The sequence below is a fragment of the Chanodichthys erythropterus genome, chromosome 5 (genome assembly GCF_024489055.1).
Source record: "Chanodichthys erythropterus isolate Z2021 chromosome 5, ASM2448905v1, whole genome shotgun sequence".
NCBI classification, from domain to species: domain Eukaryota; kingdom Metazoa; phylum Chordata; class Actinopteri; order Cypriniformes; family Xenocyprididae; genus Chanodichthys; species Chanodichthys erythropterus.
Genome location: NC_090225.1, coordinates 23421635 through 23443280, shown reverse-complemented (window position 1 = coordinate 23443280; position 21646 = coordinate 23421635). Strand labels below are relative to the sequence as shown.

The 21646-nt window shown below is 37.1% G+C and overlaps 1 protein-coding gene across 5 annotated transcripts in view; it reads left to right on the top strand.

The window, feature by feature from the left end:
* actn1 (actinin, alpha 1) overlaps positions 1 to 21646 on the top strand; it is a 35877-nt gene that overhangs the window by 8902 nt on the left and 5329 nt on the right. For 3 of the 5 annotated variants that reach the window (XM_067386627.1, XM_067386625.1, XM_067386628.1), the window contains exons 2-17: positions 5313 to 5427; positions 5844 to 5963; positions 8175 to 8261; positions 8543 to 8630; positions 8777 to 8855; positions 8944 to 9025; positions 11461 to 11546; positions 16243 to 16335; positions 16990 to 17220; positions 17305 to 17452; positions 18926 to 19076; positions 19166 to 19274; positions 19431 to 19571; positions 20032 to 20214; positions 20401 to 20535; positions 21387 to 21566. In XM_067386627.1, the coding sequence (XP_067242728.1) occupies positions 5313 to 5427; positions 5844 to 5963; positions 8175 to 8261; positions 8543 to 8630; positions 8777 to 8855; positions 8944 to 9025; positions 11461 to 11546; positions 16243 to 16335; positions 16990 to 17220; positions 17305 to 17452; positions 18926 to 19076; positions 19166 to 19274; positions 19431 to 19571; positions 20032 to 20214; positions 20401 to 20535; positions 21387 to 21566 (2028 nt within the window). Of the gene's footprint in view, positions 1 to 5312; positions 5428 to 5843; positions 5964 to 8174; positions 8262 to 8542; positions 8631 to 8776; positions 8856 to 8943; positions 9026 to 11460; positions 11547 to 12050; positions 12137 to 16242; positions 16336 to 16989; positions 17221 to 17304; positions 17453 to 18925; positions 19077 to 19165; positions 19275 to 19430; positions 19572 to 20031; positions 20215 to 20400; positions 20536 to 21386; positions 21567 to 21646 lie in introns of all 5 variants that reach the window. The other 2 variants (XM_067386629.1, XM_067386630.1) reach the window with 1 other exon arrangement.

The following is a 21646-nucleotide window of genomic DNA, read 5'->3' as shown; positions in this document are numbered from 1 at the left end:
TAACCATTTAAGGTATTTTTGATAAAATCCGATGGCTCAGTGAGGCCTGCATTGAAAGCAAGTTAATTTACACTTTCAAACGCCCAGAAAGTTATATTTAAAACAGTTCATGTGACTGCAGTGGTTCAACCTTAATATTATGAAGTGACGAGAATACTTTTTGTGTGCCAGAAAAACAAAATAATGACTTTTTTCAACAATATCTAGTGATGGCCGATTTCAAAACAACGCTTCATTGAAGCTTCGAAGCTTTACGAATCATTTGTTTCGAATCAGTGGTTCGAATCAGTATTTTTCTTACACAAACGCATCGCTTCGCTTAAGAAGGGCTTTATTAACCCCCCGGAGCCATGTGAAGTACGTTTATGATGGATGGAGAAACTTTCTTGAGCTTCAAACTCGTTGCCCCCGTTCACTGTCATTATAAAGCTTGAACGCGTAAGGAGATTTATTAATATAACTCCGATTGTGTTCATTAGAAAAAAGAAAGTCGTATACAACTTAGATGGCTTGAGGGTGAGTAAAGCTTGGGGTAATTTTAATTTTAAAGTGAACAAATCCTTTAAATATAGTAATCAACCCAGAAATGTTGCAGTGTACTTAGATCGTTTGAAAGCAGCGTCTCTCACCAGTTACAGAATATACCTGGTACTCAGTACTACCGGGACTGAAGAAATGTCCTTTTTTTTTTTTACACTACTGTCCAGTATCAGTAGTACTTGTATGTTTGACAACCTGCAGGTGTGAGATGAGTTTAAGTTTAGGCTAATACACAGGGTTATGGGTTTGTTTAAAGTTGCCTTACTAATGCGACACCACTAATGCGAAAGATAAACGGTGAGACAGACAGGCATTTCATCTGTTGAATGGGGATGATGTCATTGTCTGTGTGTGTGCGGTCAGCATTTTGTTTAAACAGGTAACAGCTGTTACACCTGTCACACGTGCACACCTGAGTGGGCGGATCTAATGCAAGGAGCACACAGGCCTTTGTGTCTTGAAGCTTTATTCCTGAATGAACACCAATGCAGTGGATTAGGGATGTACTGATATTAAATTTCTGGCTGATACTGAAAAGCTGGCCATATTTATAGGTTATCTGGCATAACATGGAAATAATGCTTAAATATTAAATTAGATTATCATTTAAATACTAAATTTGAATAATTAAACAATATCAAATAATATTAAATATACAATTTCTATACTATTTTGTCTGAATACATAAAAATATTTTTTTATGAATTTAGACATCATAGCATTATAATGTACAGTATGAAAAATGGATGTTCATGTTAAGATTACATTTAACATAAAGATTACATTTAACCGTGTTACTAAATTATTAGTGCTATTAGAAATTAACTTTTTAAGTGGGTACAAAGGTAATCTAGATGTGATTGTTCCATTTTTAGGTGAACTATCCCGTTAATGAGATGGTTTCTCTTCTAGGAAACCTAATTTTAATTTCAGGGGTTTGTTAAAATAAATTGAAAAGATGTGTAAGGAAAGTACAGGCAGAGAAAAGATCTAGTATTATTCATTTGCAGATGCCGCTTGGTTTTCACTGATATTTAAAGATTTTTGAGTGCCCACAGGAGCCACTATATGCCATGCATGTGAGAGATTTTGCAGGTGGATCTATAAAAATGTAGTTTTCTCTCTCTATAAAAGGGTCATTTGCTTGGCTTATGGGGGAGTTTGTGTGTGTGTGTGTGTCCCAGGCCGCCTGATTGTTTGTAGATTTTCTGGCATTCGTAGTTGCTATGGCAACCCCATGACGATGAGCTGAGCTGTGCTGTATTTCACACCAGCGCGAGGAAGAGAGAGAGAGAGCAGGAAAAGAAAGCAAGAGAAGGAGTGAATAGAGGGTTAAAAAAAGAGCTATTATGAAGAAATATTTGTGGTCTAGGTGTGAGGAAATCTAGCAGCATTCCTGCTGAGTGAGCAGAGATCTGCTGCCTGGGTGACTATATTTACATGCATTTGTATGTGTATACATTTGTATGGCCATGCATGCATATCTTTAAATATGTGCATGTTTGAATTCCCCTTTTTGTTTTGTTCAGCAAGAATGCATTAAACTGATCAAAAATGAAGGTTTTATAATAAATGCTGTCCTATTCATCAAATAATCCTGTTTGTTTACAAAAAATAAAACTATTTATTGTTTACAAATAATAATAATAGTATTAATATTAAATGTCTCTTAGATTGAGCACCAAATCATCATATTAGAATGATTTCTGAAGGATCATGTGACACTGAAGACTGGAGTAATGATTGTGAAAATTCAGCTTTGCCATCACAGGAATAAATTACATTTTTAAAATGTATTAAAATAGAAAACAGTTATATTAAATTGTAATAATATTTCATAATATTACTATTTTTCCTGTATTTTTGATAGGGGGTGTGCACAAATAGTCGCATATTCGATCTGTAATAATTATTAAATGCAGTAAAATCGTGATAAATTCTAAGCATGCAAACTAAAACTCACAGTAGCTATGTTTCCATCTAGAATTTAACTTGTGTGCAAAATTGGAATATTGCATAAAACATTTGCGAATAAAGCAGCAGCGTTTCCATCCAGTGAGCCGAAGAGAACAAAAATGTCACTTCCTGATAAACTGCCATTAAATATCACTAAGAAAATTGGAAGTTGCTGCAGAAGGAGAAGCCACTGTGTATAATAAATTAATTGTTCCTCAGAGTGCACAGATGAAACGCAATAAACGCGGTCATGTGATCTTGCTTTCGGAGGTGAATGCCTGCTGTTTAACTCTATAAACTTAAATTTTTTCTCACACAGTAATTTTCATTTTGGGTGAACTACACAATACATATGGTCACTATCCACGATACATATTGTTTCATTTTTGTATTGTGATATATTGTGACACGATATATTGTTACACCCCAGACTTTAGTGAAAATCGGATACGTGTCTGTGTAGATCCATGCATTCAGTCTTAAGGTGACAGTAGCCTAACAACCTTCTGTTGCTTGTCATTAATGTTAATCAAACAAAGAGAAAATCACTTCTTGCTCTAACTGTTACAGTTCCCTTCTGTTTTGGACTTCAATTCCCATCATCCTCCTCGTTTCACTTTTCACGCACATTACCGCCAGTATAAAGGACTCACTCTCAGTCACACTCATTGTCTGGTCTTAGCATCTTACCAGTATGCTCTCCTCAAGAACCTTGTTGGAAACCTACCTGTGACGCTACTCCTCTCTTATGTGTTGGAACTGTTGTTAGATGTGCGTGAAGTCCCTCAGCCCTGTGTTGTGTGGAATACTACCACCAATCATCCTCCTGCAACAACAAAGGACAGTATTATCATTCCATTCATCTCCAGTCTACTTCAGTATTGCTATATACTCCCCTGCTTGCTGTTGTGAAAATAAACACTTTACTTTTATATATCCAGTGTCTCTGCCCTTCTGTGATTGTAACACTAACTTCAGTAGCTTTAATAAGAATCAATATTTAATTCATAAAGTGAAGTATGTACAAAGTTTTTTTTGTTTTGTTTTTTTACTCAATTTCTTACTTGAATGCTACTTAAAAACACCTACTGTAGCTAAAATGTAAGCACTGTTTATTTCATTTATATGTTGTTTTGTCCTATTATTTGTAATTTGCATCTTTGTTATTCTTAATTACAAAGATAAAATGAACTGAAATAAGATTTTGGTCCACCTCTACTTTGACATTAACAGTCTGCAACTCTTTTCTTTAATATTTCGTTACCTTGTATCACAAAATTTTCCAAATGGGGAAATTTTTTTGGTTATACTCCTCAGCGACTTGCAAAATAAATGCTTAAATACCAACATGAAAAAGAATCGTGATAAAATCCTTAGTTTAGTCATTTTCGTGGATCTATGTAAATGGGGATAACTTTCATAACGTTGTCATCTGTACAAAGAAAAAATGTTTCCATTTTTAGTACATTGTTGTCGTATAAACATATCCTTAAAATTCTTCCCCTCATTAAATTCAGGCCTCTTTTGAAAGGGATAGTTCACCCAAAAATGAAAATTCAGTCATCAATTACTCACCCTCAAGTTGTTCCAAACCTGTATACATTTCTTTGTTCTGCTGAACACAAAGATATTTGGAAGAATGTTTGTAACCAAGCAGATCTCGCCCACCACTGACTGCCATAGTGTTTTTTTTTTTTTTTTCCTACTATGGTAGTCAGTGGTGGGCGAAATCTGCTTGGTTACAAACATTCTTCCAAATATCTTCCTTTTTGTACAGCAAAATGTATTACAGTGGCAGGAATATCGTAACGGCAGTCGTGGCTCTTGTGTGTGCTCACCCGTGGGGATCGGCTGTATCCCATCATGTAGCAGACCTGTCTCCCCTCATGTCCAGATCTAGAATGTTCTCCTTGCCTCATAAAGTTGGAACTATCTCCTGCTTTTACATGCATAAACTGAAGGGTTTCTGATTCTGTTAAGTGGCATATCAATCGTATTAGTGTGTGAGTGTGTTTAGCTTCTGTTCTGCTCCACAGCTGTTTCTCATCAGCTCGCTAACATACCGAAGAATCCTGAAGCCACAGATACTCAGCGCTGCCATGACAACCCCTGTAGAGCGCTCAACCTCCCTTACTCTCCCTCTCACTGTCACAATCAGGCATGGTTGTAAATGATTACTGAATTACCAAAGTATTCAAGTGCATGTATAGCACAGGTGTATGAAATAAATAAAACTGGTTAAAGGGTTTTAATAACTTGTGCTGTTTCAGGCTTTGTGTAACACCTGCCGCTCTGCAAATCATTCCACCAGCATTAGAAAGTTTTTCAACAGTGTCACTGATCCTTTCAGTCTGATCTTAACAATCTTGTGAACCCCTTGAACCTTTTTCTTATTTCACTGTAAAGGGGATGTTTACATACTGTAATAGTTTTAAAGGGACAGCGGCAAAACATAGTATGTTTAGATGGTGAGTGTGAAAAATTATGAAAAATTTTTTTTTAAATATTGTTTTATTGTGGACATTAGAATTGTTTTATATGAAAATTAGTACATGACCCATTTAAAGCAACAAATAATTAAAATAAAATGAATAACATTTTCAGTATCATTTACCTTTTGATGTTTGGAATAGATTTTGTAAAGTGTGAATAATGTTTTAAGTGACTATTGTGTATTTTCAATGCTGTTCTTTCTTTGGTTTCCAGAATTTCTGCCCAGTCTTATTTGCACATTACAGTCAGGCATTTGTTGCATTTAAACTTGCATTGTGATTTGGTTTTATTTCTCTTCTCAACTCTTATAAACTCTTTTTCAGACGTTTACTGCATGGTGCAATTCTCATCTACGGAAGGCGGGGACGCAGATCGAAAACATTGAGGAGGATTTTAGAGACGGACTCAAACTCATGCTGCTCCTAGAGGTCATCTCAGGTCAGTGACCTTTCACCACATCTTCTATCTTCACCACATCTTCTTTGATATTATCAAAGGATCCCTAGATCCAGGCTTAAGAAAAGGGCCTTTTGCCATAGCTGGTCCTAAATTGTGGAACAGCCTACCGTTTTCTATCAGAATAATCTCGAAAGAATCATTTTTTTAAATCAAAATTTCTTTGAGAAGGGTTTATAATCTCTGAGTCAGATGGGGTGATCATGTTTTACTGACATACTGTTGATATTGATATCGTTCAATCATAGAATTTGCATACTACAAGCTAGTTGATAACTGTCAGGAAAAAGCATGAAGTAAAAGTAATTGTGTTCCTGTTTTAGTCTCCTGAGGGCAGTGTGATGTTGTGTGTGATGTAATATTATGATCCTGGATATTTAAACTGTCTTTCTCTGTAGGAGAACGCTTGGCCAAACCAGAGAGAGGAAAAATGAGAGTCCATAAGATCTCCAATGTGAATAAAGCTCTGGACTTCATCGCCAGCAAAGGAGTCAAACTGGTTTCTATCGGAGCAGAGGGTAGGTCTCCCCCTCCAGCAGTGACCTATATCCTGCAGGCTTCCAGGTTCATGGGTTCAGTGTTCCAGCATGTGCGATCAATGGCTATCAGACGATCTGCCTGTATGTGATATGTGCTTGTATCTCATGTCACATGAAGTCCCTTCCCCTTCCAATACAGTTAAATAGGTTAGACATGCAGTATATACCTGACATATATTAGACCTATCTAACAGTGTGTATGTATTTTTCCAGTTACCTGCTCTCTCTCTCTCTATTTTTAATCCAGAGCGGCATTCCAGACAGATTAGCCATCTACCAAAGCCTTTGCCTTGGTAACATACTGTTACCAGTTTGTGTGTGTGTGTGTGTTTGTCTGGCAAAGCTGGGATATACATACACACAAGCACATACTGGGATGCGTTTGGAGTGTATTATGAGATTAGCCTAAGAAGATGGAGAGGAAACACATGCATGTTTACCTAGATGTTTAAATGGGGACTTCCCATATACAACTATGTAAACAAACAAATAATTAAAATGAAACTTTTTGCATATTTAAAAGTGAATACAGACATTATTTAGTCTTTATATTATTTAGCCTTTATAAACCATTTTCCTTTTGAGAATGTCTCCAAAAAGGAGATTTTGGGGACATTTTCAGCAGTTTTATATTTAAAAGTTTAGATAGTTTAGTTCAGTTTAATCATATCACAGAAAACAATCTGGCAAAGCTGTTCTCCTGCACTTTAGACTCCAAAACCCTGCTAAACAACTGCTCACTTTACAGGCTTAATTATTAAAGGTTGTATGATATTTAAGATATAATAGAATTTTTTGGAATAAGGGTGGAGTTGTGATGGTGCAGGGATGCCAGAGGAATTTTCATAGGAGTGAAGCAAGCAGCCATTTATGGATGAATTTTGCAAAACCTGTCAAGAACATGTCCAGGTCATATTTCACCCATAAAATCAAAAGCAAAAAATGAACAATAATTATTTTAAGTAAATAAATGAAGTAAATGACATCATTTTCATAACAATTAAGCAATTTACTGTATCATTACTGTAATGCAATAATAATAATAATAATAATAATATATATATATATATATATATGAAGAGTTCATTTGCAAACTCCGTTTTTATTAATTCTCACAAATCATGTTTTATGTTTTTTTTATTTTTTATTGTGCATTCCAAGTAATATAAATCAAACTGCAGTTGGGTTGTTTTGATTAAGTAATAATAACTCTAAAAAAATACAGGTAACTTACAAAATTAAAGTTCATGAAAAGTATGTTTTTTTTTTATATATATAAATTTATTTTTTAGCAAAAGCAGAGTCGTTTTTGACAAAAGCAGACAACATGTTTATCCAAACCAAGTAATTGCTTTGTAATTGCATTTACACACACAAATGCGCACACACACTAACAGATCGGCACACACACACAAACGCAAACGCAAAAGAACAACCTAGGGTTCAGCATGTAAGATGTGTATGGTGTTCAAGGACTTGCAGGAGTCGAAATTATAAGTCCTCAATAACTTTTAGTCAGCTTTGACGAAACTCCTCTCAGCTAGCATGTCTTTTTGAAGTGTCTAGCAGCCTTGTCACCTGACCTGAATACTGCGAGCTGATTCGTTAAAACAGACTGACTGTTTTCTGTACACAAACAACAAGGGCGCTTATTGGTTTGTGCTGTAAAATGTGAACTCGCAATGCCTTGACAGTGGACAATACCGGCTTTTCTGACAAAACGTATTTAGGGTTCAGAACATGCTATATGTGGAGAATAATGCACAGCAGTCAGTTCATTTTTTTTTTTTTAAAGTGCCGTTTATCGATTTTTGCAAATGAACTCTTCACACACACAATAAGAGCTATGCAGATAAGCCTCTCTCCCCTTGCCTCAAGAGGCACACTAGCAACTGATGCTAGAGGCTGCAGTCTTTAGACTCCTGTTAGTGCGCCTGCTTCCCACGCCAGAGACCCGGGTTCAAGGCCCACACATCACAGGGCGAGTACGACCTGAGGGGTTATTTATATATATATATATATATATATATATATATATATATATATATATATATAGGCCTATATGATGCAGAATTATCTGAATTATATAACCCGTTTCTGATTCTGATATGGCTTTAGTTTGTAAAGTGATCTCATTTTTGAGCTTTTACAGTAAAATGATGCTGGTGTGCTTGTGTTTGTTCTGCTCAGAGATTGTTGATGGAAATGCAAAGATGACTCTGGGGATGATCTGGACCATTATCCTCCGCTTCGCCATCCAGGACATCTCAGTGGAGGGTATATATAAATATATCACGCACACACACACACACTTTCAAGTTTATAAGTGGTTAGATCTTGAAGAAAAAGACAGTAGGGAATTCATTTGTGTGTGTTAAATATCATGTGAGTTAACAGAATGACAACTGACTTAAATTAGCAAAATTAAATACGGTTCTGCTCTTTTGTATTTCTTGGATATTCACTATTAAATACACATAATGTCAGGAATGTGTGAGTCATGACAACTTTGTCTTTCCATTACTGAGATTACATTTGATGTGTGTGTGTGTGTGCAGAGACCTCAGCTAAAGAAGGCTTGTTGCTGTGGTGCCAGAGGAAAACAGCTCCCTACAAAAATGTCAACATTCAGAATTTCCACATCAGGTGAGCAGACAGGAAATGAGCTTTAAGGAGAAGCAGATTGAATGATGGAAAAGATGAAAAGAGTAAGCCTGACAGAGATACTGCAACTGAATGCTGAGCAACAGTGTCATATATTACTTTTCTCTGTCTGTGTCTCTCTCTGTCAGTTGGAAGGATGGATTGGGCTTCTGTGCGCTCATTCACAGACATCGTCCAGAACTCATTGATTACGGTAAACTGCGCAAGGTAAGGCATTATGAGAACCTCTGACCACATATACAGACCAGCAATATAAAAGACAATGACCTATGTTTTGATGTTTGCGTTCACTCAGGACGACCCAATGACTAATCTGAACACCGCATTTGATGTCGCTGAGAAGTACCTGGACATCCCTAAGATGCTGGATGCAGAAGGTAAGACATGTAGAGGACAGGTTTCTTTCTGTTCCACTTCACTGTGAAACTAGGTTAGACCTCTGTCTAAATATAGAGCTGTAGGAGGCACACAGGTATGTGTGTAGGTTGAATTTCACCCCATTACTGCAGGTGTGATTGTGGATGTTCCCTTAACATTTGGCCTGTTCTGAGGGATTTTTAGGATAATGTGCTGTGATGAGATTGTTGCAGTACTTGAACTGGATTGATATTCATCAAACATTCTGGTTAAGGTTTGTTTTTAAACTCAGCACAAATATGCAGTTTGCTATTAAACTTTGTTTTGCAGATAATTTCAGTCTTAGGTGTGCTATCTGTTTTTAGCTTTTGTGAACGTTATACTTTTTGAACTGGCTGTCAATAGCTTCTCGCATCAAATTCAATGCTCTGATGTTTGCCTATAAGACAACCGCTGGCTATGCACCACTATACCTACACTCACTACTTCATACTTATGCGCCCTCCAGAAGCTTGTGTTCTGCAAGTGAACGGCGCCTTGTGGTGCCATCCCAAAGAGGCACAAAATCTCTCTCACCTTCTCCTTGTCTGTTCCCTGCTGTTGGAATGACCTGCCTAGCTCTATCTGAGCAGCTGAGTCTTTAGCCATTTTCAAAAAACTCTTTTTCATCAACACTTGAACCAGTAATATTAGCACTTACTTTTTCTATTTCTGTTCTCTCTCTATTTATTTAAAAAAGAAAGAAAATCCTTGCTAGGAGCACTTTGCTGGAATAACTGGGACTTGACACGGCACTTGCATACTGTTGCACTCGTGTTGATTTGATTGCTTCTATTGTTTACATTTGTAAGTCACTTTGGAGAAAAGCGTCTGCTAAATGATTAAATGTAAATGAACAAAAAAAAAAATGGATAGAATTTTGTTGGTTATGTTGTCATAATATCTGCATACTGAATTGAGATGGGTCTTTTTTCTTACATATACATGCAAACTGAATTGTGTCTTTTCTTTCTTGCAACTTTTACTATTTAAATATAAAGCTAGTTGACACTGCAGAGACAGTGTCTACTTTATGCGTGGATTGTTATTCACATGGATGAAAAATAATACACATTTTTACTGGCCCCACCACAAAAGATACCACATTTTATTTTAACAATGTTTAGTTATATGTCCCAGAAAAAAAAATTTATACTGACACTAGGGCTGCAACGATTAATCGCGATTAATCGTTTGCAAAATAAAAGTCTGTGTTTACGTAATATATATGTGTGTGTTCTGTGTATAATAATTATGTATATATAAATACACACACATTCATGTATATATTTAGGAAAAATTTTATATTTATATATAAAATATTTATGTTTATATGAAATATAAATATATATATTTATAATACATGCATATATTTCTAAACTTTGTACCTGTATGTGTGTGTATTTTTATATACATAATTATTATACACAGAACACACACATATACATTACGTAAACACAGATTTTTATTTTGCAAACGATTAATTGGGATTAATCATTGCAGCCCTAACTGACACATATTTTTTGAATATATATATTAGGGCTGACCGATATATCGCATGCGATTGTCACGCGCATTTCGTCAGTAAAGCTGGTTCCCTGATTGCCGCTAAATCACCATCACCTGCTTTCAAATGGAGTGGCATTTAATAGACAGAGCCGTAGCCCAGCCCTAATGTATAGTATTTATACTTATATATATTTAAATATAATACCCTCTTAAATATATTTATTAGAATATATAAATAAATGTTAATTTAAAAAAAAAAGTGTTTTTAATTTGTAATAAAAGCTGGAAATTATACAGCTATAATGCGTCTCCACCAGCTACATAATCTTGCTTTGGTAACATAATTCAACCAGCACAAATGCAACATTTGATTTATAACAAAAGAAGAAATGTTAAGTGGCTATAATCAAACATTTCATTTACACAAAAAGCCAAAAACCTAAACTTACCTAAAACTTTACCATTATTCTTTCATTGCTCGAAAGCACTAGTATTTCCTTGAGGAAATACAAATCTTGTTTAAACTTGTTAGGCATTTTGAAGATAGTTTCATTTTAGGTTGATTATAATCAGGGCTGACGCCAATGAGGGGCATTCATAGGCAATGCCCCCCCAAACAAGTTACTGTGCCACCCTCCCTCCCCGCTGGATGCAGGCAAACATGAAAGAAAAAAGCGGCTGAACATGATTTCCCCAACCCCCTCTAGAAATATAAAATGCCCTTGAGTTATGTGCTTTGGCGCCAGCTCTGATTATAATGGTTTTAAATTCTCATTCACGTTAATAACTCTTTCTTTACACAGGAAATCACCTCGTATGGGGCTCTGAAGTGTGTGACTGTGTGATGTGCTCTGATTATTAATTTTTTCTCTCATTACTTTAATATCACCCCCTTCTTTCTCTGCAGATATTGTTGGTACGGCCCGTCCCGATGAGAAGGCCATCATGACCTACGTTTCTAGCTTCTACCATGCCTTCTCTGGGGCGCAGAAGGTATCGCAGGGCACCCCCCCTCCCAATGTCATGAACTTCTACACTCACCCAATAAGTCCCTCCCTTCACTCTGTTTCTGCTCACTGGTTACTGTGTTCACCAGTAGCAGTGATTACTGGATGTCGTGGTTTCCCGTGACCGTGACTACACTCCTAACAGTCTGCCTCTCTCTGACTCTTTGCAGTGCTAAGCTCCGCCCCTCAGGGCTCATGCTCCTTCTACAGTTGCATGAGTCTTTCCACCTGTTGCATGAAGGAAGTTAATTCTTATGATGAAGGCATGAGTGTGTCTCCACTTCAGTCTCCTAAAAAATACCCAAACATTCACGGCATCATTGAGACTTCCTGAAGACCTCTTCATGCCTTGTATCATTTCTGTAGAACTGTGCCCCGTTTGTCTTTGTGTCTATGCAGTCTTTTACTCTGTGCTTTTTTTCTCTCCCTTCCTCTCCACCTCCTTTTCTCCACCTCTCTCTCTGTTCCTGCTCCCTCTTTCCCTGGGCAGATATCGTTAGTACGTTGCGTCCCGATGAAAAGGCCATCATGACGTATGTGTCATGTTACTACCACGCCTTCTCAGGCAAACAGAAGGTGAGCGCAGACCGACATCAGCCAATCAGCTTCCACATCAAAATCCCAGTCAAATCTAGACTGAAAGAGATGTGATATTACATGGTCTTCACTGAACCGAACTTCCTTGTGAAAAAGAAGTGCACTCTAGCATACTCTTAAAAAACGAGTACTTAAGGAAATAATATACTTTAAAAGAATATTTTGTAACAATGTAATATTTTCAGACACTTAATTGCATGTCATTTGCAATTAAATGAAAATGTATTATAGTGTAAATTCATATTAAATGCAGTTAGTTACCCAGAGTTATATATCTTAACATATAATTTCACAATTACTTCTATTGATTTTCTTTGAAATGTTTAAGTGTGCTGCTGAATGTACAAAACTTTCTATTCGATTGTATGTCATGTAATTAAATTACAAATTTATGATGAAGTTGCAGTTAATTACATTTAAAATGTATTAACTTTAAATATCTAATAACACACTAGTTAAAATTATAATAAAGTATTTTATATTTGTGTTAAAATTTTAAACGCATCAACACACTTTAAAGTAAAACTTTTATTTTTCATTTACAAAGTGCACTTTTTAAAAGTGTACTTAAGTGTGTTAAGAAAAACAGTTTAAGTTCACTTATTGTAAGTGGCCTTTTTAGGTTAATATTACATTATCTGGAAATACAGTTTTTTTTTTTTAATATCTTTTTTGCACTTTACAGTATGTGCACTTTCAATGTACTTACAGTGTACTTACCCACAGAAGTACTGAGTAATAAACGGCAACTACATGGGTTAAGTTAAGGTTTAGAGGTAGGTTCAGGGTTATTAACTTGTTAGCGTCATTACACTACACTACAATAAGTACAAAGTATGTTCATGCGAAACAGGGCTGTGAAATAAAGTGCTACCAATATCTTTTTAAGATTTGAATTACACTACAAGTGCTTATTAAATACAATTAAGCGCACTTCTTTTTCACAAGGGCTATTATGGTATGGTCAGTCTCTGATATCACTGACGGGTCAGAACCCTTCTGCTCTGAAACTTCATTGTGACTTTTTTACTAATTTCTTGTTTGGCTGTGATATTTCTCTCTTTCCTTCTTTGGTTTTTGTGTCCGTTCTGGCTGTTTCCCGGGCAACCTTGCTGTAGTATTACATAACACCTCTCCGCTCTGTTTCTCCACACATCTGTACGCACACACACACAGCTCTTGTATAGAAACCATCAAAATTCTTTACATTTTAGAATAGGTGTTGAAATAGATGTCCAGCTAAAATTAGCAATAGCATTCCTATTCAAACTTTAGGCAGACTCAAGAATTGGTATATTCGTATATATTCATGAATCTGAATTAGCTTAGGCAAACTCATGAGGCTAAACCCTGAGCCAGAAGCCACATCTTTAGGGACTTTCACCCTGGGCACATTTGCCGTGGTCCGAGTACGAGCATGATTGTTCCCGGTGCCTCCCGCAGCGTTGGTCTGGTTTCAGAATTGATTCTATCGAACCACGGTGCATTTGCATTCATCTTGCGTCATCACAAACATGCAAGACGCATGACAGAAAACAGAACAATATATTGTTTTTTATTAATTTGGTGCTATTATGTGCATCAGCGTGAACAACACTTGGGTTTACTATATGTGCTTCGCATGAAGGAAGCTTTCTGCTGCTTGCAAACTGACTCTTTTTAGGGGACAGCGGATTGCAAGCCATTCATTTGCCGCTCTTGCACTCACTATGTGCGATTACACCACACTCTCACTCTCGATCGAATCCAAGGTAAATCATCACCACTGTCATCCCTTACATGTGTTTTGTTGAACTAATGACGTTGTCATCGGCTAAAATGCATGTGCAGGTTACTTTGCTTCCTGAGCAAGTGGGCACCCGAGTCCGAGTTGCTTTCACATTCATGCGAATCGCGCCACAGTTCCAGTGCAGCTGAACTACAGGTAGTCTCATGTTGGGTATCCTGGTGAGCTCCCGGGTCCACATGACAGCTTTCACATTAGCGATTTTTCATGCAAACTAGTTTCAAACTAAACTGCCAGTGTGAAAGCTCCCTTAAGCAGCATATACCACAAAATAATATTTTCGCACTTTTTTTAATGTGGCATAAACATATTTGCGCACAAATCCGGATTGGCAGAAACTATGCATAATATGCCTAACCTTAAAAAACATTTTTATGTAATTTCAAGTAGATAATTTCAAAGTAGTCAGATTGATTCAGTTCTATTAAATAAGAGTTTTGGCTTGTATAAAACCAATCAATTTAGATGTTACTGTTTTTGTGTACATACTTATTGCTAACAACTTATAGCTAAATTACCTAAAATATTTAATTAACAAAGGGCAGACTTTATGTGCACACATTATATTATGTGGGTCTGCTCACGAGTTAAGTCAGTTCATATAGACTCACAATTCTGACTCGTTTTAGACAGAATCTAATGGCTCATTTCCACCAAGCGTTACAGTTCAGTACATTTCAGTATGCAATTTTTGCTGTTTCCATTGTCAGAAGTTGTGAATGGTACCCTAATTCATTCCTTTTTCCGGACCCTTCCGTTGGGGTACCTAACACAGTAGTACCAATAATACCGGTACCAAAAGGGTGGAGCTACACTCACTGCAGACCGTTGATTGGTTGACAGAATCGTCACTTGCACATGCAACAAGGGTAATGACAACACAATACCATTGCAACATAATGTGTATTTTTCTGCTGTTTTACCTTGCAGCTTTCAGCCTTAGCTCAAACAAAGCTGCTGTATGTCCTCCATTGTTGTTTACTGTAATTTTCTTCTTCACGCGAGAATGACATTGATCGCTACTTTCCGGCATACACAAGTAAGGGTACTTTTGGTGGTGGAAACGCAAGCTGGATCAGGGTTAACCTTCCTGAATCGTACTGTACTGAACTGAACCATACCGCTCAGTGGAAACGAGCCATAAAATCACAATAAATGTTCATTCAGAGACAGCTTGTTTCTCACTGACAGGGTGAAAGTTGCTACTTCATTGTGCTGATTCATCACATCCAGCTGGGTTTCCTCAACTCTGTGTGAGCGTTTCTGAACGGATGACTAACATCCCTTGATAAATAGTTTCTACATGCTGGGTGTGTGTGCCCTGCACACTCAGATCCTGTCTGTTCTTATAAGGCACGAGTCTGATTGTAAACCCACCAAACAGTTCTGTATTCAGAAAAACTTCCTCTGACACACCCACACCCATGCATGATTATTGTGTAAATAACTTCAAAAAAATCATAATTTTCCAGTAACTTATCAGGATAAAACAAGCTAATTTAATTAGTAAAGATAGAGTTGTATTGTTTTGGTGATAGTCACAGACTCTTTGTTTTCGACAGAAATAAAAAAAAAAGCAAAAACAAATCAAAAGTCCAGGTTTGGAGTGACAGGATAACTGAATTGTTATATTTTGATGACCATATTTGTACAAAGCAATATCACTTAATTTTTTGGGATTTTAATCATAATCAATATAAATTTAAAAACATGTAAAAAGCACTTTCTATAAATTATTTGTTACATTTTTATTTTCAACAACAAATAACGCATAAATATAAGCCTAGTAACAAAAAGTTTATTCCGTTTTTTTTTTTTTTTTACTTGAATAGTGGAAACAGTTTTTTTTAAATGCACTATTCGACAAAAGTTGTGAAATCGCAGCAGATTTTCCAATAAAAAATAACTTTTGATCCACTATTGATCAGCGTTATGTGCCAACATAAGTAACATTTCAGATTAGCATTCAAAAGATGATCATAAAATTGAGAGCCACTGCATGAACTCTGTCTGTCACTGACAACAATAAACTGAGCTTATCATTGTTTTCACCTCTTCCTTTTTGGCTTTTAGAATTGCAACTCGCTTCCTTATCCCCGCCCCCCTCCACAAATACACACATTTATAATTAAACACGCACAGAAGGGTTATGTGATATTGACGTAGCGGTTGATTGCTTTTGGTAAGGGTAATAAATTGACTTGAGCACCTTAACACACAAAACCTTAACAGCGTTGCCATGGCGCTGATGTGGTTTCCACAGAAACAGAAGCAGATTCACTGTCCTTTACCCCCTCAGGCCGAGACAGCAGCCAATCGGATTTGCAAAGTGCTGGCTGTCAATCAGGAGAACGAGCAACTGATGGAAGACTATGAGAAACTAGCCAGTGATGTGAGCACACTCATTCATCTTCTCTCCTCTTTACTCCATCCTCCTCTCTTCTCGTCTCCTCACCTCTCCTCTCCTGTCATCTCAACCTGTGCTCATTTAGGGCAAGTGAAAAGTTTCAGTAGTTTAATTAAACGATAACATCCAGCACATTTAATCTACAGTGTTCCTATGGTCATGGAAAACAGGGAATTTTAAAATTCTGCTTGCTAGACAGGCAGTTCCATGAAAATGAATCAAATCTAAAAGATCATGGAAATTTCTATAGTGAATATGAATTATTTTATGCTCAGCTCCAAAATATTTAATCAGCTTTGTTAATATTTTTGTGAGTGCAGTCTCTAAATAAAGTAATAATACCACAATAATTATATATAAATTAAAAAAATAAGTAATGATAAATAAGTATAACCCATCTCATGTAATTAGGAATGATTGGAAAAGTTGTGGAAATTTATTATTTAAATTATATGGGAAACCTGTCTTAATTCATAATAAAAAAACAATATATATAATATTTAAAACCAAATCTCATTATCATTTTTCTCTCTACCTCCTTTATCTCACTCTGTCTGCTCCCAACTTTTCCCAATGTGTTTTATCCTCTTTTTTCCCTATTTTTGTTGTTTCCTCCCATTTTTTTCTCTCTCTCTTCAGCTGTTGGAGTGGATTCGCAGAACCATCCCGTGGTTGGAGAACCGCGTCCCGGAGAACACCATGCAGGCAATGCAGCAGAAGTTGGAAGATTTCCGGGACTACCGACGACTTCACAAACCGCCTAAAGTTCAGGAGAAATGTCAGCTGGAGATCAACTTCAACACACTGCAGACCAAACTCCGCCTCAGTAACCGGCCTGCGTTCATGCCCTCAGAGGGGAAAATGGTCTCGGTGAGAACTTAACATATGTACAACCCAAGTTTTGGAGCATCCAATTCTGTAATATTGTCAGTAATGAATCGTCTGCATGTGTAGGATATCTCCAATGCTTGGGGAGGGCTTGAGGGAGCAGAGAAGGGTTATGAAGAGTGGCTACTGAATGAGATTCGCAGACTGGAGAGACTCGACCATCTTGCAGAGAAATTCCGCCAAAAAGCCGCCATCCATGAAGCCTGGACTGACGGTAACACATAAAATGCTTTCATTGCATGGAAACGTCACTGGTATTTTCTACAAGTTAAAATACTGACATTTTACAGGAATTAGGTCATACCATTGACATTACCTAAGCAGTTTAAGTAAAATCCTGCTTGTTCAAGGATGCGCATTTATTGCATGGATGGAGCAAAAACATAATGCAAGTGACTAAAATGCATACGCAGTTCCTTTGAATGATACATGACATTTAAAGGCACAGTATGTAAGATTTTTATATTAAAATATCCAAAAACCACTTGCATAGTGCTATATATTTCGTCAAAGTCCCTTTAAGACAAGTCATTTCACTCGGCGGCCATCTTTGAAACGCCTCTCGGGCATCCTGGGCATCATGCAATCTCTTTGAATGGGGAAACATCAAATTCTCCAAAACTGTTCGCCAACCTTACGATTAAATTTCATATTTGAAATCACCAATGAAATCTAACAAGAACCGGCTCATAAATTTAGTTTCTAAACGCTCGAATCATGACAAAAAAAATATTTTTCAGGCTGGATCAAGCTAATGCGCATGCAGACCTAAATGCGCGTCTCTTCGGTTGTGCGCGTCTGACTGTTTCTATAGAAACCGGTGATTCTAACGGCCGCTGAAGTGACGCGATGACTTTACCAGTCGGCGATTGGCTCTTATTTAGAAGGCGGGACTTATTCTGCCATATTGCGCGTTACACTTTCTCCCATTCAAAACAATACGAGTGACGCATCTTGTGTTATTCTATAGTCTTTGATTTCATTCAGCTGTGTACTTACATTATCCTAAATGTTTCCAAGAATTAGTAAATTCAGAGAAATTCACAATTTTAAAGAGTGCCAGTCCCTCCCTTGTCACTTGTTGCCTGTCAATGACTTAATATCTGCCTTATCCCTGGTTTCCTTGTACTGCGTAGTAACCATGGCAACAGACATGGACAGCTGCGTAACGTCTAGCGGCACGCTGTTATTGTTTCGTTCAAACATTATGGACCATGGCAAACAAACTTTGGGACAAGAGGAGAAATGTTGCGTTTCCAAGATGTTGAGAGCTTTGCAACAACTTTGACTATTAGACAGTAAGCAAATGTAGACAGCAGGCTACATAAGACTAATCAATGTTATATAACTCAACATGATGAAGTCAATCCCCTTACATGGTGTCTCTACTAATTGTTGGTCTTGCGAACATCTGCCATGTTTGTAGTTCTTTTTATTCACGTTTGTAGTTCTAAACCAAATCCTCCACTAGCAGTGGGTTCTGGGCAATATCAGCCATTAGAGTAGATCATCCGGGGCCTTTTCGCATACTCTTTTCAACATACTATGCTTTGGGACACACTTGTTCTAATCTCACATACTATTTAGGATGGATAGTATGCACATTGGGACACAGAGACGTTTTTTTTTGTTTAAAGAACTGTTTCTCATTCTCAACGGTATGGCTGGTCTTTGCTGCTCCCTGTAGGTAAGGAGGAGATGTTGCAGGAGAAAGACTACGAGACGGCATCCCTCTCAGAGATCAAAGCTCTGCTGAAGAAGCACGAGGCGTTTGAGAGTGACCTCGCAGCTCATCAGGACAGAGTAGAACAGATCGCTGCCATCGCACAGGAGCTTAAGTCAGTAAACACACAGAAAAACCTGATTCAGATAATGCTTGTTGAAGCAGTTTAATAGCTTTACTCTAACACCTATTCTATCTCTTTAGTGAGTTGGAGTACTACGACTCTCCCAGTGTAAACGCTCGCTGTCAGCGGATCTGCGATCAGTGGGATTCACTGGGAGTTTTAACTCAGAAACGCAGCGAGGCCTTGCAGGTAAAAAACTTGAAAAACAGGTAAAACACCTTGAATTTATTCTGACCAGAGGAAAATGGCTGTATCACTTCTTTGGTGATATACTGTGTGTGTTTTTGTGCTGTAAGTGCACTGCACTCATATGTGTGTGTCTTTGCTCTATCTCTCTTCCCTCAGAGGACCGAGAAACTGTTGGAAACTATTGATCAGCTGTACCTGGAGTTTGCCAAAAGGGCGGCACCCTTTAACAACTGGATGGAGGGAGCCATGGAGGACCTGCAGGACACTTTCATCGTCCACACTATTGAGGAGATACAGGTATTGCACATTCATCTTCCATCCATCCATCCATCCATCTGTCTAATCTGCCTGCCTGCCTGTCCCAACATAGACAGAATGGTGCAATTCAGTCATAAAAAAGGAATTTACTATGTAATGTGGAATGTCATGGAATTTGGCAAAATATGGATGAATGAATCAAAAGTAGGGCTGTATACTTAATCAAATAGCAAGATGTACTAGTCTAGTGTCTATGATTATAAAACCACAAAAAGGCAAAGTCTTTGAATATGAAGTCAGCATGTTCTTTGTGCGAATGAGCAGAAAACTTGAGAAATTATCTCATCTGTCTGTCCATCCATCCATCTGGTGGATTACAATTGTGACTGTAAAATGTGTTAGTGCATTTCATATAAGAGTGAAGATTTGCAGAGGAGGAATGTTTTAGAAAGTTATATCACCTATTTTGTGTGTGTGTGTGTGTGTGTGTGTCTATCAGGGACTCAGCACAGCCCATGAGCAGTTTAAAGCCACACTGCCTGAGGCTGATAAGGAACGACAGGCCATCCTGGGCATCCATAATGAAATTGCTAAAATTGTGCAGACATACCACGTCAACATGGCTGGCACCAACCCCTACACCACCATCAACCCCCAGGAGATCAATGCCAAATGGGATAAGGTTTGAGCACAATTCTGCTTCAGACAATAGATTTGAGCAGGAGAAACAAAAGGGAATCAAGAGTTTTCCAAAAAATATATGACAAATGTTTATATATACAGTAAAATGGGTACAAGAAGAGATGCTTAATTCATCTCCACACTGCTCTCTCCCTTTCTCTTTCTCTCTCTCTCTCTCTCCTCTCAGGTGAGGCAGTTGGTACCCCAGAGAGATCAGGCCCTGATCGAAGAACACGCTCGTCAGCAGAATAACGAGAGACTGCGCAGACAGTTTGCTAATCAGGCAAATGTTATTGGGCCCTGGATCCAGACCAAGATGGAGGTGGGACATGAGCTAAATTAACAGAAAATTTATCACATTCTCTTATGATACTGTCAGAACTGAGAAAAGATGTCAAAAATGTCCTTGGTGAGTAGTTTACAAACATACAAACTACAATAATGTTCAAATGTTTGGGGTTAGGGCAACTTTTTTTTTTTAAAGGAAATTATAACTTATTCATCAAAGATGCATTAAATTGATCAAAAGTGACAAAGAAATTTATAACATTACAAAAGATTTCAAATAAATGCTGTTCTTTTGAACTTTCTGTTAATCAAAGAATCCTGAAAAAAAAAAATGTATTACAGTTTCCACAAAAATATGCAGCACAGCTGTTTTCAAAATTGATAATAATAAGAAATGTTTATTGAGCAGCACACAATTTCTGAAGGTTCATGTGACACTGATTCAGCTTTACCATCACAGGAATAAATTACATTTTAAAATATATTAAAGAAAACATTTATTTTAAATAGTTTTGACTTTTTACTATATTTTTACAATCATTTAACTACAGTTATTTAATTGTTAAAATGCTTAATTACTTAATTGCATGATAATTTTATATAGGATATATAAGTTATTATTTGTTAGAATAATTATTTGGAGCAAAGTAGACACAGGACTTTCTAGTTTAAAATTTTATGTGAAGTTAAACAAAAAAAAATCTTAAGTAAGGCTTATGTAAGTAAGGTTGTTAAAGTATTTTAATTGTATCTACGGTATGTGTAGACCCCCTCATCAGACCCTCAATTATTTAAGTCATACATTTTAAGATAGTTGCAGGGAAAAACCCTGGACACTGAGGCAAGAACTGTAGTTGTCTTCTTATTTTAATGTTCTATATTTAGGAAATTGGCCGAATCTCTATTGAGATGCACGGTACCCTGGAGGATCAGTTGACCCACCTGCGACAGTATGAGAAGAGCATCGTAAACTACAAACCAAAGATCGACCAGCTAGAGGGAGACCATCAACTAATACAGGAAGCACTTATATTTGACAACAAACACACTAATTACACAATGGAGGTAAAACACACAAAAACTCTCAAATACTCACTTCCAAACCCTGTAGCGCATTAGTATGTTCCTGACATCTCTTTTCTTTT